Source organism: Cervus canadensis, chromosome 27 (assembly GCF_019320065.1).
Source record: "Cervus canadensis isolate Bull #8, Minnesota chromosome 27, ASM1932006v1, whole genome shotgun sequence".
Taxonomy (NCBI): domain Eukaryota; kingdom Metazoa; phylum Chordata; class Mammalia; order Artiodactyla; family Cervidae; genus Cervus; species Cervus canadensis.
In genome coordinates this window covers 34,086,303-34,108,295 of record NC_057412.1, presented here as the reverse complement: position 1 = coordinate 34,108,295, position 21,993 = coordinate 34,086,303, and the positions used below count along the sequence as shown (strand labels likewise).

The following is a 21,993-nucleotide window of genomic DNA, read 5'->3' as shown; positions in this document are numbered from 1 at the left end:
CCACAGTACTGGAGTGGGTAGCCTTTCCCTTCTCCAGGGGATCTTCCCAACCCAGGGATTGAACCCAGGTCTCCCACATTGCAGGTGGATTCTTTACCGTCTAAGCCACCAGGGAAGCCCAAGAATACTGGAGTAGGTAGCCTATCCCTTCTCCAGCAGATCTTCCCAACCCAGGAATCAAACAGGGGTCTCCTGCATTGCAGGCGGATTCTTTACCAACTGAGCTATCAGGGAAGCCAAATTAAAGTTATGGAGTTTGTAATTTGTTTTGCTGTGTTACAGTTTAGTTTTAACTAACACTCACAGGTCATCTAAAAGAGAGAATGAGAAATTAAGCATTATTTTACTAAGTATTATCTTTCCTTTACGAATATCTAGAACATCACAAAATATAAATATGGCATTTTATAAGTTATTCTCTTCTGGAACATATACATAAATAATTTTCTATGATTCTTTCAATTACTAATCTGAAAAAAAATTCATTTTTTAAATCATTGAAATTTCTTGCTTGTGTTCTATTTTCCTAATAATTTGAGAAATTACAGAAATAGATACACAAGCCAGGTTCCAAAACATGCACAATATTCTTGGGTGGTTTTGCATGACCATCATGAATGAATAATCCTCGGTCACTGGCCAACATTGGATATAATATTATACCCATTGGATAAGACTTAGAATCAGTAAACAAAATTGATAGGTGTAGCATTAAATCAGGTGTGAGGAAATTTTCTAAGAAAAATGAAGTGAGACCTAGAAAGGAGACAATAAAATATTGGACTATCTACAGGTATGCACGCACACTTAGATACACTCACACCCTACAGTTTGAATTTCAACAGTAGCTGAAGCACAGACTAATCTAATGTCGACTCTTGTTGACTCCTGGTCCATGAATAGCAGTCCTTTTTTATTTATGAGCTTGTGGGTATGAAGAATCAAACCCCAGGACATTTATTCAGAATATTTACGAAGTGTGCCTAACAGCAAAATGCAGAATTTTTCTTTCTCAATTCAAATGGTTTGTATTTTTAAACTCAACAATATAGTCAGACTCAACAAGAATTTGAAAAAAATTAGTACATACAAATTGAAATAAAACAGGACAGGCGGATTAGGGATTAGAGTGACCCCAACCGAGTCTTTCTGTTTATTACTTGGATCAAAGTATAAGGAAGACAAAGAATGACCTAATTTTAATACCAGTGACCTCAGAATAACCAGCCCTGCAAAGTATCATTTTTCCACTTCCAGGATTTCTCTGGGGAATTCAAATAAAAATTGGTTCTTTTCCTCCTCCGAGAGGACATCTGGAGAGTTTATCAATGGATAGGAATTTGTCTCTCACTGTGAAGAGCCTGTGATGTCTCTTCATGCGCACCAGGGGAATGTAGGCTTTTTGAGCAGCTGCAGGCATTGGCGTTTTTTTAGACCTAGCCCCAGACATGGGGTCTGAAGGGGAAATTTATAGGCTGGGTGATGTGCACTGTGAGCTCACACTTTTACTAGACAAATTAGATAGGTTTCAATCCGTGCAGCTGTAAACGATGTCCTGCAGAGTTCCACCTGATCTTTTACAGCTTTTCATAAATCAGTACCTACTGGCCGCAGACTGCAGTCATTAAAAAGAAATCATGGAAATTACATGTTTGCTCAGGGGAAGCAAAAAATAACTTTCCTCCCTTTCTTTCTGCCTCCTTGGATTTTGGTTTGTGAATTATTCTTTTGTGGATTTTCATACTGTTGCTTTAAAGAGGTACACATATATTTTATTCCCACCAGCTCTTACTTTATCTGTAAATGCCCATAACAATTAGCACCAGATACTCGGGACAAATGTCAATAAGTAACTGTTAGTCCCAGGAATATCTTCTTATAAGGATCTTATTTCAGTATTGCACCAGAATTTTAACTCTAAAATTGAATGTTAAGTTATCCTTTTATAATATAGACAGACTCTTTTGGGTTTACAAAGGGTTTTATTTTTTATGCATTAAAATAATGATTTATATATATTTCTTGAATGAATAAGTAGAAGCCCACTGAGTCTAGAAGTAAATATTAGTAATGTTGAAGATGTATTCTATCCCACTATAATTATGTGCTTTTTGTCTGTTGTTGTGAATAGTTTCAGGGACCATAAAGAGTAGTTTCTCAGCAGCAAAATGTTAATTATATCTATATTTATTGATACTATTGCCTGAGAATGGTAATATACTTTTCAATTCCTTTTATAATTTATTGTCAACATTTTTATTTCAAAGAGTATCTTATTGTATTTCAAGGGAAAAAATGTGTATTTGCCAAATTTCTAAATGTGAATTTATGGTCATTTTCATCTTTTTATCCTTAATATTAGAAATTCCAAATAGGATTAAACAAATTTAACTTGTCATCAGTAACTAAAAATAATGTTGAGTACATATAGTTCCCAACAGGAGACTAGTACATAAATGACACATTAAGGAGGAGTAAAGTCATTGTGTTTATTTTAATTGTCTCTAGACCTTAAGGACAAAATCTTAGCAGTCATAGCTATTACGTCTGGTTTAATTTCTCCCAATGGTAAAATTACTTGCTTTGATTTTTAAGACTAAAAAAAAAGAGATCACCTGAGTATTTGGAATATTTGCTTTCTTCTAAAATGTTCTTTATCATATTTGTTCAGTAAGAAAAGTCACCCTGTCACTTTCAGAATTGGAGGTCAAAGTCATTTTGAGAAATAGATTGTTTTTTGGTCCTTAGACTTCTATTAAACTACATAATATTTCTCAAAAAAAGTAGACATTCTCTAAAAGGAATATATTTTGTTCTTTTAGAGATCAGTAGCATTTGTTAATGTTAATTTAGTGCCATTAACAGGGGAAAATTACAAGTACTGCTTATTTTTGTTCTTATTTGTTCTGCAACTTAATGAAGATAAATCCCTACAAAGTTAGCAATTAGAATTAGCACAATAAAACAATATATTTTAAATCATTTCAATTAAATTAACTAAGTATAATTGACTCTTAAGAATCTTATTCTAGGTATTTAAAATATATCATTTAAGTCTTTAGACTATAAATTAGGTTACCTTCATTTAGAACCTCATTCTAAAAATATTGGATGTATTATATCATTCTGTATGCCCAAAATTTATATTCTAAAAATTTATGATAGTATTGATGAATCCAATGACACGGAGTTTGAAAATTTTGTGAATTTAAAGAAAAAATCATTTCTCTATTTCATTTTATATACATAAATATCCCCAAATAAAGGCATCTTCTGTCTGAATAGAAATGAATGAATGCATCTGTCATGTTTCTTTTAGTCTTTAAAATTTTTAAATTTATCTATATTTATAAAAGTAATACAATTAATTTATTTAAATCTAGGTGTCATATTTTATACATGTAAAATTAGTTGTTTATTATACAATACATAAACATGGTATAATATGTATTACACATATATATATATATATAATACAAAACTAATCTTCACTATAGTTTCTTTTAAAAATGAATTTTGCTTACTTTTTAATCTGTATAACAAAAACAAAGAGCTGACTCATTGGAAGAGACCCTGATGCTGGGAAAGACTGAGGGCGGAGGAGAAGGGGGTGACAGAGGATGAGATGGTTGGATGGCATCACCGACTCAATGGACATGAGTTGGAGAACGCTCCAGGAGATGGGGAAGGGCAGGGAAGCCTGGCGTGCTGCAGTCCATGGGGTTGCAAAGAATCAGACATGCCTTAGCAACGAAACAACAAATAACAAAAACATAGTATAAAGTGAGAGGAAATTTATCTTTCTAAGACTCTTTCTATTTATTTTTAAAGCAGCAATTTCTACCAAGGACTTCTTTAAGAAAGATTTTTCCAATTCTTAAAAAAGGAAGAGTTCTATTTTTACCCTTTTATACATGTGCATTATGACTATATTTTTCATTTTTTTCTATATTTATCAAAAGCATTATTTTTGCATTGTATTTTCTTTTTCATCATCCCAATTATAACTAAATCTTTTAAAATGTTGTACCTCATCTATCATTCTAAAAGAACCAAAACAACTATCTGAAAAAAACCTCAATGTCTTTCTCACTGTTTAGAGTGGCTCTTTGCCTTTGTTGTCTTTTTTTTGCCTCATTCTTTTGCAGCTTTTGATAATACAATTCATTCTATCTACTTTTGGAAAATTCCTTGAGCTGTAGTTTTTCTAATGGTTTAAGTTTCATTCCTAACTCTGTCTGTTCCTATTCCTACCTACCACTTCATATATTCTGCTCTGATATTGGTACTGTTCTCCAAAGCTCTAGACAGAAACCCTCTTCTTTCTTTCTGAATAGAAGTCTATGCAGTGGGTTAGTATTCTGAGATAATAGCTAATGTTTCAAACACTTTTCCTTCTAGGATTGCCAGCTACTGGCTTGGTTGGCTCTATAGTCCTCTTACAAGGAGTCTGAAATCTCCATAACCTACTGTGATACCTGGTTATGCACTATAGAAGCATTCATTCATTTCAATCAGTTTCTTGGTTCTTACAGATTTTTGAGGTCTACACTAAGTGACGGAGGGATTTAGAGGCTTCAGAAACACCACTGACCACAGGGCAGCACAGGAGAAGCAAGGAGAAGCTCCCAGTCTGCGAGATTGGGAGGGAGGTGTCTCCCTGTCAACCCATGCAGACAAACACGCTCCACTATTCACAGATTACAGTCTCCCTATGAATCTCAGGATATGAGAGCTTTAAGTAGAAATTATATTATTATGTAGAAGAATAAAGATGAATATACTTGGGGTAAAAATCAGCATGACTAGATTGAGACTTGTACCTTCTAAATGTGTTTCTAACAGTGTTGTTTTGAAAAAATTATCTTTGCAGAGAGAAGGCTTGAAATTGGATGCCTAGCTTTAGTCTCTCCCCCAGCTTGAGATGCAACTTTCCACGTTCTTGTGGGCCTCAGTCTCATTGTGTCCAAAAGTCTCATCTTCCTCACAGCACTGTTCATCCTTCCGTACTTGGTACCCCGTTTAGTGATAGCACTGTCCGCAGAGTCCTCCTTGTTCACCTGCAAGTATTCTCTGCTACTTCATGTCACGCTGCATGGCTCACTCCTCACCATGTCTTACAATGCTTCATTACAACTGCTTGAATTCACACCTTTCTGATAAATTTTCTCTTCTTTACTCTAGCCTAGTCCTTCCCAAGACTACTGAAATCACCTCCTTACTCCTTATCATGCACTCTTCCTCTCCAGCTCTTCTAGGTATATTTGCAGAGAACTACTCCACAGGCAAAGTGCAGTCTGCCATTTAATTGTCTTCAATGGCTCCTCTTTTCCTCATGGGCAAAAGTCCAGATTTCTAGAGATGACACTCAGTCTTCCCTTATCCGGTGAAATCATCTAGTGGCTCCTTCCTCATAATTCCTTTTCTAATACTATATCATACCAGAAATAGATTATGCAGCGTAAATTGAAGTATTGTAAATTTTTGTGTATCTTGATTTTCTGTACAGTGTTCTCCCAGCCTGGTATGATCTTATCCTGTTATCTACTGGTGGACATTTCACCCATCATCCACAAGTTGCTCAGTTCCAAAAATTATTTCTCTGCAACTTCCAGAGCCTCTCAAAGCTCAAAGTAAACTCATTCTTTGTTCATGATTCTTAAACACTTTGTCTTTTTGCTCCAATAATTACTTAATCCGAGGGATATTACAGTTGACCTTGAACAACACGGAAATTCATTTAGTCTGTCCTCCCTATTTGCAGTTTCTCCTATCTGAGATTCCTTGGCATCCCCAGATTCAACGAACACAAACCCCATAGCAGTGTAGTGTTTGCTACTGAAAAATATCTGTGTATTAATGGGCCCCTATAAGCTTCCCCAGTGGCTCAGCAGTAAAAAATCCGCCTGCAGTGTAAGAGTCTCAGGAGATGTGAGTTTGATCCCTGGATTGGGAAGATCCTCTGGCCGAGGGCTTGGCAACCCACTCCAGTATTCTTACCTGGAGAATCCCATAGATAGAGGAGCCTAGCGGGCTACAGTCCATGGGGTCACAAAGAGGCAGAAACGACTAAAGATAAGGAGCGTGTACATACCCATGGACCCCTACAATGCAAACCTGAGCTGTTCGGGGGTTAATTGTATACTATTGCTGAACTTTTCCTCCTGTTTTCAATGCAAGCTGTTGCAAGTGGAGGCTGTGTCTCTTTACCTGTATAATCACCACGTGCTAAGTTGCTCCTGTCCTGTCCAACTCTTTGGGATCCTATGGACTATAGCCTGCCAGGCTTTTCTGACCATGGGATTCTCTAGGCAAGAATACTGGAGTGAGTTGCCATGCCCTCCTCCAGAGTATCTTCCTGACCAATGTCTCTTACATCTCCTGCATTGGCAGGCAGGCTCTTTACTACAAACTGCCACTTGGGAAGCCCTCAGGGCCCAGTAATAGCACTTCATACAAAGTAAATGCTAAATAAATCTTCATATTGATATACAGTCAAAACTTCAAATTTATTCATGTCTCCTCCATTTACTCTACTTTCAGGAAAATGAATCAATTACTGGAGAACAAACATAAAATGTACTCCAACTTCCTTTCCTTTCTCACCACTTCTTGCAACATCTAAGTAAGTTTTTAATATGATACACCATGACCATCTGCTTAAACACATTCCCTACTTTCAACAGTGATATTCACAAAGACACTCTCACTGGAAGATTCTTTGGGAATGTTTCTGCTATGAATCATCAACTCTAAGGAAGGTTGAAAAGTAAAATAATGCATTATAGTAAGATTTCTGTAACAGTATATGAAATAAAATGTGCCATAAAACTAACTAGACTCAGGCAGGCTCTGGAAAACAACATCCCTATTAAAAAAAGATAGAATGATGTTGTTTTTCCTAAAGGACTTTATAGACATAATTCTTTACATTAGTCCAAATAACTAAGTCATTCAGAAATTTGAATCCTTGGTGCCATCCACAAACTCAGATTGAGACAGTCTCCAAGTGTATTGAAGAGGAAGGGAAACATAAGATTTATGCTTAGGGGAAAATGATAAGCTTTTACCTTTATGACTAGTGTCTGTAGAAATCCATATAATGAACAGGAAAAAGAACTGGAATGTTTTTTCTAAAAATTGTGTGTCTGTTGAAATGGAAATTTATTATTATTTCAGCAAATGCATATTCATGTGTGTAACAGATGTTTATTGAGTTTCGAGTAACAACTTGGTAATACAAGGGAAGCATGGCATCTGATCTCATTGGTCTTAGAGTTAATTGGAGGAATGAATACTTAGAAAATGCACACAAGTGAATTACAGTTGGGATGAAGAAGGATGTCTGACATGCTTTGACTTTCTGAAGGAATCTGAAGTTGGTCACTGAGGCTACCATATTATTTAAGTGAAAGGAGCTCAGGTTGAAAGGCTGAAATGCTCCCCCACAAACCAGTTGTGTAAATCAAACAGCCTTACATCTCTGCCTTAAATGCCTTAATGGGTTCCTCATGTATTTCAAAAACTTCCAAAGTCCTCCCCATGACCTGGGTAGCCTCAAGTACTCTGGCTTCTGTTTGCCTTCTTATGACAGACTCTTCCTTTCCCTTCTGTCCTTCCATTATGCTGTTGTCCTTCTGCCATTTTCGAGAACCCTTTAGACTCATCTGCAGTTTATTTTTTACTATGCCTAGAGTTCTTTTTTTTTCCCCAACCACCTTTTAATGATCGATCACAGCCTTTTATTTATTTCCTTCCTATAATCCCTGCCTGTCTATTGTCTATTTGTATACATTATAGAAGATGTTTATTCATCTTATAGAACATAAACTCCAGGATTGTAAGAAACATATTTGTCTTCATCACTGTTCTCCAGCATCTGCACATGCGTAGCCCATAGTAGATCAGCATACAATAAATAATTGATAAAAAATGAAGAAATTAATATTTGAATAAAAGAAAGGACATTCGAGGAGCAGGGGTATTTAAATCATCAAAAATAATGTAGATTTTTTTCCTAAGTACAATGGAAATTCAAAATTGGTTTTAAAGAGGTGACAAATTATATTGTATATACACAATTTATTGAATTCTCCAGGCATGTATATTGGAGTGGGTAGCTATTCCCTTCTCCAGGGCATCTTCCTAACCCAGGAATCGAACCTGGGTCTCCTACATTTCAGGCAGAATATTTACCATCTGAGTCACCAGGAAAGCCTGATATATATTTATCAATACATAATTTATCAATATATATAGATGGATAGGAAAATTCTGAAGACTCTGTGAGAGGTGCTCAAAGCGGGACAAGAATGGAATCAGGGGACACGCTGGGAGATTACTGCAGTGCCCTAGGTCAGAAGGAGAAAAAGTCAGAGGAGAGAGTGTTTGCAGTGAAAAGGGAGAGAAGTGGATCGTGCTGACACGGTGATCACCTGGGCTGAAGTGTGGAGGCCGAGAAAGCGGGGCCAAGATGGCTCTAATACTGATTGGGCAGATGTGTAGGCGCCAGTGTATCCAACTAAATTCAAAATGCAGTAGGAGGATGAGATTATCAGCGGTAAATAAAAGGATAAACTTTTGAATATCAAGTATTGAAATGTCTGTCTTTGAGACCCTTATTGGAGAAGTTTGGCTCTGAAGGGTGGTAGAAAAATAAGGAAGTAGTTGACAAGAGATGTGGAATCAGCAGAGGTGATGTTGATAAACAGCCCTTTCTAAATTCCCTTGATGATAAAAATTACCTGGAGTTTTTTTTTATCAAATGTCCAAATTCCATTCTCCTTTCCTGCAGATTCTGAAGTAGTAGCTTGGGTTAGACCTGGATATTTGAATATTAATAAGTTCCCTCTGGTGATTCTTTTACTAGGGTAATTTGAGAAACAATGTAATAGAACATATTTTTATGGCAATAATCTTGCAGAAATAAAGAGCCTGCCTATGCAGGAGAGAGGGAAAGAGACTGGATACACAGGGGATGGAAAGGCGAGAGAAAAAGGCATTTGCCTCTGACACTGGAAGCATACTTCCTCTCTCTCTTCTAATTACAGGAAAGGAGGACTCTCCTCTCTTGTAATTATGGGAAAGAAGAACACCAGTATGTTTTTGTTTTGTTGCTGGAATTTTCCATCTGATGGCTTGTATTTTCTCAATAAAGCATGTGGCAAGGGCATTACTGGAAAATTAAAAGGGAAGAGGAATATGTGTAATCAGCTATGAAAAAGAGTAAAACAATCATTGTCAAAAGTGGGAAAGAAAATTTTCTAGAGAAAAATAAGATCTCTTGACATTGTTGCATGGCAACATAAGGTTATCATAAATAAATTTATAAAGGCATAATCTGCCCAGCTGTGCATTTTAATGTCAATAAGGAAACATAAGCACAATTTCTAAAATTTTTATAGTGAATTAAGAAAAATATGTTCCCTAAAATTACATATTTTGTGACAAAATAAATGGAATATATTAAAGTATTACATACTATATATTAGGATAAAAAATGTTCAGTTACTTTAATAAGAACGGAATAGTGAATTCAACAAAATTTGAATATGATAATATACAATTACATAATATGATCTGATAGTAAGATTAATTTTCCATATAGAATTGGGTTTAAATATCTAGATAATATTACATGAGCTAGTTTTTATATTGGTAGTGTCCCTATGGAAGTGGCTTGAATGCTGTTTCATGATATGGAAATAGGTGAAAAGATATGCTTTTTTGCTATTGAGTAAAGTTTAAAAGAAATGGCTTCAGGGTATAAAATGAGGACCGAACGGCTAAGGGAAAGGCAGGTCTGTTAGCCGGTTGGTTGGTAAACTGTCAGGTGGGTTTCTAAATGAGTCTGCACAGTCTCATTCTGAAATTTAGGACAGAGATTCATCCTTGCAGGATAAGTTATCAGTAGTTTTACCTAGTGGATATATATTAATAAATTCAATGTTATTGATCTCCTAAAAGTTATTTCTAACAAATAATCTATGACTCTTGTATACTTACATTAAGATTTTGATGCAAATTCTCTTTATTCATTTTATTCAAATGTAATGTAAAAACTGGATCATATATGCTCAGTATAATTGTTTCCATTAAGGTAAAAAATTACATACTCTAAGTGCATTAGCAAGTACTCTACCAAGTTGAAAGTCACAACTCTTAATACCTGTCAGTGAAAACAACAGATGTGCACAAAAATAAGAAAATTCTTTCCTATAAGGTATTATATTAAATCTTTTATACATGAGTCACAGTAAATCATCATTATGCAGTATGTGTACATGTCAATTAATATTGTGGACTTTTGTGCACAGTAGGTATAGTTTTTTTTACTAAAACTCTGTAATTTAAGAACACATTATCAAAATGTAGAACTGTTTTTCACTTATGTGTGCAATGAGCATATAATTGACATTTCTCAAAACCATTAGGACAACCCGGTGATTCTCAGCTGGGAGGATTATGCATCAAGTCTAATGGACATCGTGCCCTCAGGGTTGCCTCATGGCTACAGTGTGGTGACATTTGTGTTGCTGTCCAGGAACACTGACATTATTATACTCTTAGTTTTATCCTTCACAGTGTCTAACAAAGTAATTGGCACATAATATGGGTTAAACAAAGATTTGTTTAATCAAGGGAAAATTGCATTCTGCTAGCCAGTGCAATGGCTTGGTGGCACTATTATTATTTTTGTAATTTTATTTTAAATGAGGATTAAATCAAGACTTTGCTAGAATTCCCCAACACTCTAGATTTCCTTTATTTTGTTTAAGTAACAGAGAGTGGAAAGAATCTATGTGCTCAGGGTTTCTATTGTCCAAATACTGAAGCCTGAATGTATACGTGCTTCTAGGTAAGATGCAAGTTAAAAAATATCAGAACTTTATCAGTGTAATTAAGTAGAATGAGATTTCCTCCTGAAAGTTTAAAGAGAAAAGAAAAATGTCTTTCTAGTCTTGAGGAATATAAGTTTCAAAGTATGCAGTTGGGGGAGTGAAAGAAAAAAATTAACACCTTGGAGATAAAAATACATTCATCTCAGAGAGTGTGCAGGATGTAAAATCAAATGTGTCACCTTGCTGCCGCACTGGTGATGATCTTCAGACTGCCTGGGTTCCGGATGAGCTTGTCCAGAATGCTGACAATCTGCTCAAACTTGGGTCTGTTGTTTCTGTCTTTCTGCCAGCAGTCTAGCATCAGCTGATACAACGCAGCTGGGCAGTCCATGGGAGGTGGCAGTCGATAGCCTTCATCCACAGCTTTAATTACCTATGTGAGAAGCAAAGTTTCCGGGGACTTAAAAGAGGTGGAATTTCTTTTATTATAACACTTCTTTTTGGGCAGGTCACACTTCAACGTATATTTCAAAGTAAAGTGAAAAGGTTTTCATTTTAAATTTCTTAAAAAGATAACAGCTTATTAAATAAATATTATTCATGTCTGAAAATGTTATATAAATAAGATCGAGACAGAGAAAGTGGATTTAAGAAAGAAAAGTTTGTACAGTAACTTTCTGGATTAAAATCAAAAGAAATGTTCTATGATACAGGAAATTCAGTAAACTATAAAGAAACTCTTATGTGGTAATAAATATTTCTGTGAAAATTATATATAAATGGATGAATGGAGAAAAAAAATAACACAGATTTTTAGCTATATCACAATTAAAATGGTTCTTCTCAAATCGTAGTCAGTTCCTTTGTTAAAAGCCCATGGGTTGAACAATTAAGTGACTCTTAGTTAATCAGCATTTTTAAGTCATGTAAAGTCATGATTTTCAAACATTACTCTGTATCAGAATCATCTGGAGAACTTATTAATACACAGATAGCTAATCTCTGATTCAATAACTCTGGGGAAAGTCCTGAGAATTTGCATTCCTACAAATTCCCAGATCTTGCTAAAGCTTCTGGTCCAGAGAGCACATTTTGAGATCCTCTGATACAGAAAGAATTTGGAAAATAGAGATGTGGAAAAGTGAGTCTGATTTTCCCAGTGTCATTATAAAACGTGGCTTGTTTGAAGAGGTTCAGAAAGATTTTTATATCCAAATACATTAAAAGCAATTTTATATGTGGTGAGTAGGAAATGACTAAAAGTGTCTCAGCTTTCCTTCTTATGTGTCTTTGAGATCATGCTCACAGTTTCTGGCTAAGCATAAAGAAAACTCTCTGTGTGCTGAATCCATATGCCAATAGCATCCTTGCATTAAGCATTAATAAAGCATGACTTATAAAAACAAAAATCCTTTTGAAAAATCATATCACAGTTCTAATAGAAAGTTAACGATTATTTTCTCTATATCGAGACTTCAATTTGTATAACTAACTTCATGTGCAAGTTTAATACATTATAAGAAACAGCATGTTAGAGATTGGTTGTTTGGTCTGACTTTGGGAAATACTATAGTTAAGTAAACAAAATGTTGGCACAGATGCATTAATTGAATCTACAAAGGATGGCAGAGTGTATCTTACTAATGTTACACTGAAACAATTTTGTAGCAAAAATAATTCAAACATTTCTTGATATCTATTGGCCATTTTGTCAGGCACTTATTTCATTACATTTTATTACAAATGTTTTCTTTTTGTCTCACTTCTAAACCCCTGCTTTAGGGAAAAATGTGAAGCTGTCAGAGCAACTCAATTAATATCTTTATAAGATTTGGAAACAATTTCGTCTCTTCTAAGTATTCTGTTTCAATGTCACAAACTGGGAGCCACCTGGTTTCATTATGCTCCACTTCCTTGCACAGCTTGATCTCTTAATCTGAACCCATAACTCATAGACTACAAATACTTACATCCTGATTGGACATCTCCCAGTATGGTCTCTCTCCATAGGACATCACCTCCCAGAGAACAATTCCGTAACTCCATACATCGCTGGCTGATGTGAATTTGCGGTAGGCTATGGCTTCTGGTGATGTCCACCGGATTGGGATCTTCCCTCCCTTGGAATGTAAAATTGTGTATACATACACGATCAATGACTAAAACATACTATATACATTATCATCTGAATTTGACTTAATTTGTTGGGGTATTTCTTTTATGAAATGGACTGTGGGTTTCTTCTGATATATCTCGATGTTCATCTATTCTAATACCAATGAGTGAGTGGCAAAGGGAAAAACATTTGAAAATTGCTAGAATGCTGACATTTTATATCAGTTATGGCACATTTATCAGTCATCTGTAACAACAACTTAAAGTAGATAGGATATATCATACATTAGAATTAATTGAGGTGGATGTGTGTGCTTAGTCGCTCAATCATGTCCGACTCTTTGTGACCCCACGGACTGTAGCCCGTCTGACTCCTCTGTCCATGGGGGTTCTCCAGGCAAGAATATTGGAGTGGGTTGCCATGCCCTCCTCCAGGGGATCTTCCCAACCCAGGGATCAAATTCAGGTCTATTAATTGACGTATCTCAAATCAACTTTTATTGATTTCAAAGATTTATGCACGAACAAACAAACTTAGTGCTAATGTAGATTTGTAAAGAATTTATACCACTTCTTTACACACAATTTCTTGTAGGTATTTGCTAATTAAATACATTGCAAATGAAAGTATACATCTAAAAACACTTTAATATATTCATCAATCATCTTAATTAATTTACTCAGTTCCTCACTCCACCATTAGCTACTGAAGTACCCTCCATGTACAAGGTAGACACCATATGAGCTCGAAAGATATAATAACTACAATCTGAGAATTTACAGTCTAAAGCAGGTATTGCTTCTATGAGTTATGGGAGATATAAATGTATAATTCCCATGGAATTTGCTCTCAGTTTAATAAATACATTTAATAAAGATGTGCTGAGTAGTAACCATATGGGAAGTATTATGGTAGTCACTCTGGGTGAGACAAACATAAATAACACACTGGCCCTTCTGTTTGGGAAATATCAAGCAAATAGTAATGATAATTAGTTGTTGTGAATAACTAAACGCAGGGAGAAATAACTAGTGCTTCACATCTGAAACTTTACAATAGAATCATCTTGGGCTCATGCTGATTAAAACAGAAATTCTGATTCAGTAGTTCCGAGTGTAGGCAGGGTCTGCAGGTGATTCGGGAGCGTTTTAGAAATCAGATCCTGCCTGCATTGGGAAAGAAGGCAGTAGTGTAACTGCCGTGATGCAGAACATGGAGCCAAGTTTCTCATTTGAGAAATTGAGGCGGTCACATATGAATTGAACCTTGTAAATTGTACCAAATTTTATATAACCAGGAAAAAGGGATAGCTTTTCCAAAGAATTCATATCATCAAAATGTTATACTATATTCATCAAAGTGTGTTCTATTGACGTTTACCTCATAGGACTTCACTGCCTCTTAAGCAATGCTCGAGGGTGACAATATATTGCTTTAGAGAAACGAATTGGTCACTTGGGAGGTAAGTTATTAAATCTCATTATGCTTGAATTTCCTCACCTGTTATTTTGGAAATGAACAGTTCATAGCATCGTTGTGAGGCTAAATGACAGAAAATCTCTAGCATAATTCCTGGCATACAGTAAAGCCTCAAGAAACATTAGTTTAATACTGCCACACTTTTAGAGAAATGGCATAAATCAAAGCACAGAGGAGGAAAATGTATGTTCTGGAAAAACAGTTTCCAGTGTGGTAATACTACAGAAAACGTGGAGACATGTAACAGGAGAAGATGGCAAAGGTCGAATTGGCTTTAATCACAGCAACATTGAGCAAGGGTTATCCTTGAGAGGAGAGTGGCATGTGCGATTGGAACTATCTCAGTCAACTGCTTGACACGTTTCTTCGATATTTTCACACAAGAGAGCTGTTCAGAAAGAGTACTGTCAGGAGGTCTTTGAAGGCGGTCAGGCTTACACGGGGTTTTGAAGGATGCATGCAACTGCAGAGAAGTGAGCGCAAAAAGGACTGGGCTCAGCCTTCTTGAGAGGATTCCAGCCTGAGGTTGCCCATGATTTATATACCACTGCAGCAAAATCAAGTTGGAGAGATGGGGGCTGGACTAGGGGAGCTTTGGGAGTCAGTCAGAAGCCCTATAGAGTTCAGCGCGCATTGGAGTAAAGATGATCCAGAACCAGAAAGCAAGATAGAAAACACTATGGAGAAGTCCCTCTGCTGTTCACCTCACAGAATCACAAAATTGTTTGCTAATTGGCTACACTCCGATACAAAATAAAAAGTTTTAAAAAAGAGGGCTTATTTTCTTAGAAGTTGCCCCTTTATTTTCCATCTCACTTATACTCACTTATTCATTCTCATTTTTAGAGTTTGTATTCTTTTCAACAAAAATGCAAAAGATCCTTTTTATATTTAAATTTGGAGGGCCCCCCCCACCCCGTCTAATATTGCCCTTTCTCTGCCAATACATTCAATGCTAATAATAATAATAATAATATTTAAAAAAAGAAATTAACTTACTTGCACCTGCCAAGACCAAGTTTGGTTTTTAAGGATTCAAGATTTCAAATACTATCCCATCATTTTGATAAAAACAGAACTACACATGTGCCATGTAACTGAATCTATTCAGGATGCCAAATGGAATTAAAGGGCATACATTCTTTCTCTTTTAAAGAACTCTGAGAATTAACAGAAGTCAAACAAATTGTATTCACGGGGCAAAGAAAAGATAATATTTAAAAATCTCAGCTGAATGTCTTATCTTTGCTACAGACAGTTTACCATTTCCTTTCCTTTGCCCAAAACAATTTACTAGTAGCACAAAAATTGCACTAAAGAAAGAAAGCTTTCCATGTTGAAAACTTTGTATCTATTAAGAAAATATAAGGCACAGATATGTATCACCTTATCAAGATCTCTTGAAATAAAAATACAGACATAAAGAAAAAATATCCAAACCAATAGATTGACGACAACCATAAACAAGGTGTTTTAGACTGATTGGTTTTGTGCCCTGAAAATGAAGTGATAGTCATACATTGAAGATTCTCATCCTGCCCCTAGGCAGCCTTCACTGGGTAAAGAAGAGAATGAAGATGATTAAGGATTATTGATTTGCATTCAGGGATTTTTTTGTCATTGACAATAGATTTATAATATACATAAAGCAACAAATAAAGTGTCTAATCTTTAATAGAGTACTCAATAAGTGTTTTGCCCTTTCTTCCATTCCAGTTCCCTTCAAATAGCACACTTTTACAATTTGTGTAAAGAATTTGATAAATGAATATATAAGGGAAAGCTTATTGCCAACTATTAATACAAAGTGTTCAAATTTATCATTTGTTTTTATTGCTGCTAAAAATTCAACAGAGTAAGAAGAGTTTTATAATTTTTTTACTTCTTCCATGATCAGTAAGCAACTTGGCACTCTGTCTTCAAATGAGAGAAAAATAAGCCAACATATTCATGGTATACACTTAATTAGAAATCAAACTACAGGAGCAAATCTGAGCTCATAATATTGTAGAGTTTGAGGAAGGATGAGTGTCCTGTTATTACAAACTCTTTAAACTGAACATTGTAGTTTCAAATACTTTATATTCAAGATTAGTAAAATAAATGTGAACAGTAGCTTTTAGCCTATGAAAGAGTGTTTGTCAGTCAGTCATGTCCAATTCTTTGTGACCCCATGTACAACAGCCTGCCAGGCTCCTCTGTCCGTGGATTCTCTAAGCAAGAATCCTGGAGTGGGTAGCCATTCCCTTCTCCAGGGAATCTTTCTGACCCAGGCATAGAACCCAGGTCTCCCTCATTGGAGGCAGATTCTTTACCATCTGAGGCACCAGGTAAGCCCTCTTGTGCCATATATTGCCATAAATAAATTGTGACCAAACTATCATTTGAAATCATAAGCCTATGAAAAGTTGAACAGGTTATAAAGCTAAAGATAATAAGCATAAGGCACATGAGTCTGTGCTCACTGCTGAGAGCCACTATTTTAGATATTGTCTTGCAAATGTGCAAAACAGGCACTCAATAAATGCTCATTAACTTGCACCGAATTCCCTTCTTCTTAAATACATGCTATTGTTTTTTCTTGGGAATCTTTCGCTCTGCCTGTTTTTTTAGAACTCGAAGACTTCTTGTTTGAACATCCTATTCAAATGTGAACTTACTGGCGGAACATTTTAGAACCTTCTAGGCTAAGATGGTGACTTCATTTTCTGTGATCCTTCTACTACTTAATTACCCTGAGTAGATCAGGATGTCCAGAGGAGTCACTGCCTTCCCCCTTCCTCTCTGCATCCCCACAGCTTAAAACAAGAGTCTGACTTTTTTAGCTCTCAGATTAGGATTAACTATATTATGAATTTAGAGTAGCAGATTCTACTGGAGGTCTATGATCATTTTAAGAATTAAAAAAATAAGCAGTTCATTTTAAGAAAATAATACACTAAATTAAATTTTTTCAGAACATATGTATTAAGAGTGAGAAAATATACAACATAATAATAGTTTAAAACAATCATACAATTTTTGGATGTACTCTTCTTTCCCTCATCTACAGTTTAATAATGCTGTTAGTCTCATGATGATAGTAAATATAAGAATTGCTGAGCATCAATTTCTCACGGTATCTATAAAATTATTAAACTATTGTTAGGGGAAACAGACTGAAATTGCTCACCCTGACCCGGGTACCGCAGTAACCATTTGCCAGAGTTATCTTATGACAGAAGGTCCTGGTAAGAAACATAGAACTAACAAGCAACCACCAACTAAAAGAATTTGGGAAAGGTCAAAAGTTTCATGTGCCTTATCAACTTCTAAGAATCCTCCTCACTCAAATCCATCTTGGTTGAGTGTGCTGCCAGGAAGGATCCTAAGGCAGAATAATTGGCCAGACACAACCCAGAAGCTAATCCCGTCACCATAAAACCTGAGTTTGCAAGCCATGTGGCAGAGCCGTCCTCACAGTTCCCCTTACCTTCCTGCTCCCCACCTGGGTGTCCCTTCCCAATAAAGTCTCTTGCTTTGTCAACACATATGTCTCCTTGGCCAATTCATTTCTGAGTGTTAGACAAGAGCCTCCTCTCCAGTCCTGGAAGGGGCCGCCCTTCCTGCAATGCTGTCTCACAGGATGTTGTATGGACTAAGTATTTTAGAGTTTTCAGAGTGTTATAAAGATATTCATTTGACTGTATAAACTATACCTCCTAGATCAACTGTCTCGATATTAATTTTCTAGGAACTTTTCCATCCTAAAAATATCACCAATAATTTAATAAGCATGTTTAATCTATGCACATGATTATTACTTCATTCCTTTGTGGATGAGGCTAAGTAAAATCTTAAAACATGAAAATAATTATGCAAAAGATAGATTCAAATGCTGACTAAAAATATGCAGCATATTTACCTGTAGGTGAATGATTATTTATGAGTTTACACCCATGACATTTTAAAATTGAAATCAAAACATCAAAAGTAAAATGGTCATGTTTAATATTTAAAGCTTTGTGTTGGAAAAAAAATTTAAACTTTCAACAGTTAGATCAAAAGCAAAAGAGAATAAAATTTAACAAGAATAAAAAGATGTACTATTTGTTATGTGTGATATGTCAAAGTCCAACATTATAGGAGACCTGATGGCAGATGGCTAGTCTGTTGCATAATAGTTTTTCACAAATGGCAGTGTATTCCACGTTATTCCCTGTAACTTGCAGTCCAGTGTGGACAGAAGTTATAAAGTATCTGAGAGAGATATTTGATCCCAACTGTCATTCTTTACACATTCTTTACACATGTTGGGTAACTTTAGATCAAAGTCTATATATAGTAACAATTTTGACATTCTAGACCAGATTAATTCTTTGCTTTAGGGTCAGTCCTGTGTATTGTAGTACATTTACTAGCATCCTTGACCTCTACTTAGTAGATTACATCAGTATCCTTCCAATTGTGACAACCAAAATGTCTCTAGAAATATCAAATATCCCCTGGGGAGCAAAATCATCCTTATTTGAATACTATTGTTTTAGACTGTTTGTGACAAATCCGATCAACAAGGGAAAATGATTCCAATGAGATCCAGGATTTAACTGGATTTTATGTAGACTAAGTGAAATCCTTTCTTTTTTCTTTTTTCTCACCATTAGCACACTTTTCACAGATATTTTTACTCTTGTTCTAGTCCAGGACTAAAGTTATTCAAGTTCATCAAAGTTAATGTTCTGATATGTGGATCTTTGTAAATATAATAGCATCCTCTTGAGATTTTTCTATTTTCTATTTTCTTCTTTCTTTCTTGTTTCCATTCTTTAATTTTTTGAAAAGAAGCTAACTTTCTATTGCTAGGAAAACTTATATTAAGCATCAATTTCTTGTTAGATGGTGGCCTCAATAATGAAAAAGTTTGGTAAGAAATAAGTTTTTCCTACAAAAGCAAACAGTATCCATGGCTACAAAACATATATGCCATTGGCATAGTAAGACATTGGATAAAAGTCCTTGAGGGCTCAATTTGGTTCTGAAATAAGGGTGAAAGAAGAAGCTGTGGCCCATAAATTTTAACTTAGTCACACTTCACGATAACTCTCTCTGCCTTCAAGCTGAGCATCTGTAGATCTGAGACTATCAAAATAAAATCAATTTAACATACAATAGTCTGACTCACAAAATTTCCTATAAGTAATGCCTTGCAGGATTTATTTACATTCCTGCTTCTGATTGGACCACAATTCCTCTTCCTTAACCCCTCCCTCTCCAACAAATTTGAGCTCACATTGTTTGACTTATATTTTTTTCTTCTTTTTCACATTAAGAAATTGCCTTTTCAGTTTATACATGAAGGGGACATTTTACATTTTTAGATGCTTACCAAACACATCCTTCAATGAGTATCCCCAAATTTGGATTTGATGAGACAAATGATGTCATCATTTGGCATACTGCCTTCCTGACACAGTAAAACTTTCTAATGCAACTGTTATTAATGAGCTAAAACTTTGAAATCAGTTGGAAATTTAGGTTTTGGTTGGTAAAATGCTTCTAGGCATTCAGAAAAGTAAAGTGCCAGATAGCTTCTATAAAAGTAATTTATGAGGACGTACTTTTTCACAATATTTTAACAGATCATAAAAAGAAACATTTACTTAAGGTGGTCTTTCTACCCACATGTAAGCTCCCCAGATATTTCTGTATTTGAGAAAAGTCTCCAATTGCCTGGAGCAAGCCCAGATTCATAGCATATGGACTGTGTATAAAACCTCAACTGCAGAGGAACCTCCAGTCCAAATTCAACAGAATTAGAAGTTAATGCTTGTTCCCCGTATATACAATACTGAACCCAGGGCCAGTTCCTCCCAGTGCTGGAGTCTCATCTATGACAGTTAGTAACTGGGCCTGCAGGGGGACTTATGGTCGGTCACTTGTTCCGTTTGGATTCTTAAGTTTAGTAGGAATTAGGAGTTGTCGTTTCTAGGCTTAGCTTTGACCATATTATCTAATTTTTGCCAAGTGTCTTAGCCTCTCTTTGCAGATATCTTATCATTCCTAAACCAAGGTTCATGGAAAACATAAAACTTGACTCTGTGTTTAAAGTTCTATCTCTAGGAGCTATGCTAACTTATAGACTTTTGCTCTTCAACTTTCAAATTTCCGTCTAAGGGTGGTGATATTTTTAAAATTAATTAATTTGGACTCTTACAGATGATCCTAATTTTGGGCTAAACTGCATACCTATTGGCGGTAATATCTGGATTTGCTTTCATTGAATGTTTACAGAAAAGTAAAAGAAGAATAAAATGATACAGGTAAAGATACTAAGGATGTTCTGGGCAGAGGCATTATATAATTGCTGAACTCTAATATAGGATTAAAGTAGTCCAAATCCTTGTTCATTTTGTCCAGAAACAGCAGTTAGAGTATGATTCATGCAGTAAACCTGTTCTTTGAAGATCTGCAATTTGGTTCTCTAAGTTTAATGAATTTAGACAGTTTAAATGAGACATTTGGCTAAAAGCCTTGAATTTTTCAGATGCTTAACTAAGGTCGGCTCATTCACTGTGGGCTAGGGGGGCTTCATGTCTTGATTTCTAAAGAAAAGGAATGTAATTGCTGAAATCATTGGACATTGAAGCCTAGAATCTTATGTCAGCCCCAATTTTTCTCTAATTACACACACAAATCTCTCCTTACTGGTTTAGGAAATGCTTGGCTGATCCATATTTCACATGCCTGCCTATGAGCTCTATTAGATCATACCTAGAGTGACAAATGACTTTGGAGAGTTTATCTTAGTAAACCCAGAGTAATTGAGTGTTTAACCTGGAGGCAAATATTGGCTTCTCAGGTTAGAATTGGAACTACAGAGATAAATTATTTGACTTAAGAATTTAGGATCTATCTATTGTCAGGAAGTAAACTTCATTCACTGCAGACAACAGGAGACACCAAGGTGAAGGGCAATCCAAGAAGACTCTCAGGGGAAGCATCTGTTTGAATCCCCAGTAGTTCAAATCTAAAAGCCATTGAGAGAATTGTTCCAGCAGATGTTGATTGCCACCAGAGATCAGAGACAGATGATCTCTCAGGTAGCAAAAGTCAATACTTTGAACTTCTGAAAATTTTCAATATTATATGAGATGCTTAAGAATTTCTTAAAAGTATTCACCTTGCATTCTATTAAGAAGTAACTCTATGACTATCCAGGAAATAAAGCACAAACAAATAACTTTTCTGTTACTTTCAGACTCACATAATACAATATAAAATTAGGTTATCTGATGTATATGTTCAACAAAGCAATAAAAAAATTGGGGGATAAGACTAAATATACATCCTAATATGGATACAGGTCTTTTCAATGTTCAAAGAGATTTTAAATGTTAAACTTTGTGTTTTATATATACTGAATTCCTACTTTATTTATTAAAGGTTATAGAAATTCATTTGAAAGTGAATTTTTAGCACTTGGAACACAATTTTCCAAAAAAAGCCATATTAATAGGTAAACAAGTCAGAAAGACTTATTCAATATACTAGGGATACTGTATATTTACAATAAAAATA

General features: G+C 35.4%; 1 protein-coding gene across 2 annotated transcripts in view; it reads right to left on the bottom strand.

Moving 5' to 3' along the window:
* EPHA3 (EPH receptor A3) overlaps positions 1-21,993 on the bottom strand; it is a 387,533-nt gene that overhangs the window by 12,418 nt on the left and 353,122 nt on the right. For both annotated transcript variants that reach the window (XM_043448655.1, XM_043448654.1), the window contains exons 14-15: positions 12,812-12,961; positions 11,081-11,274 (exon numbers count right to left, since the gene is read on the bottom strand). In XM_043448655.1, the coding sequence (XP_043304590.1) occupies positions 11,081-11,274; positions 12,812-12,961 (344 nt within the window). The remainder of the gene's footprint in view (positions 1-11,080; positions 11,275-12,811; positions 12,962-21,993) is intronic.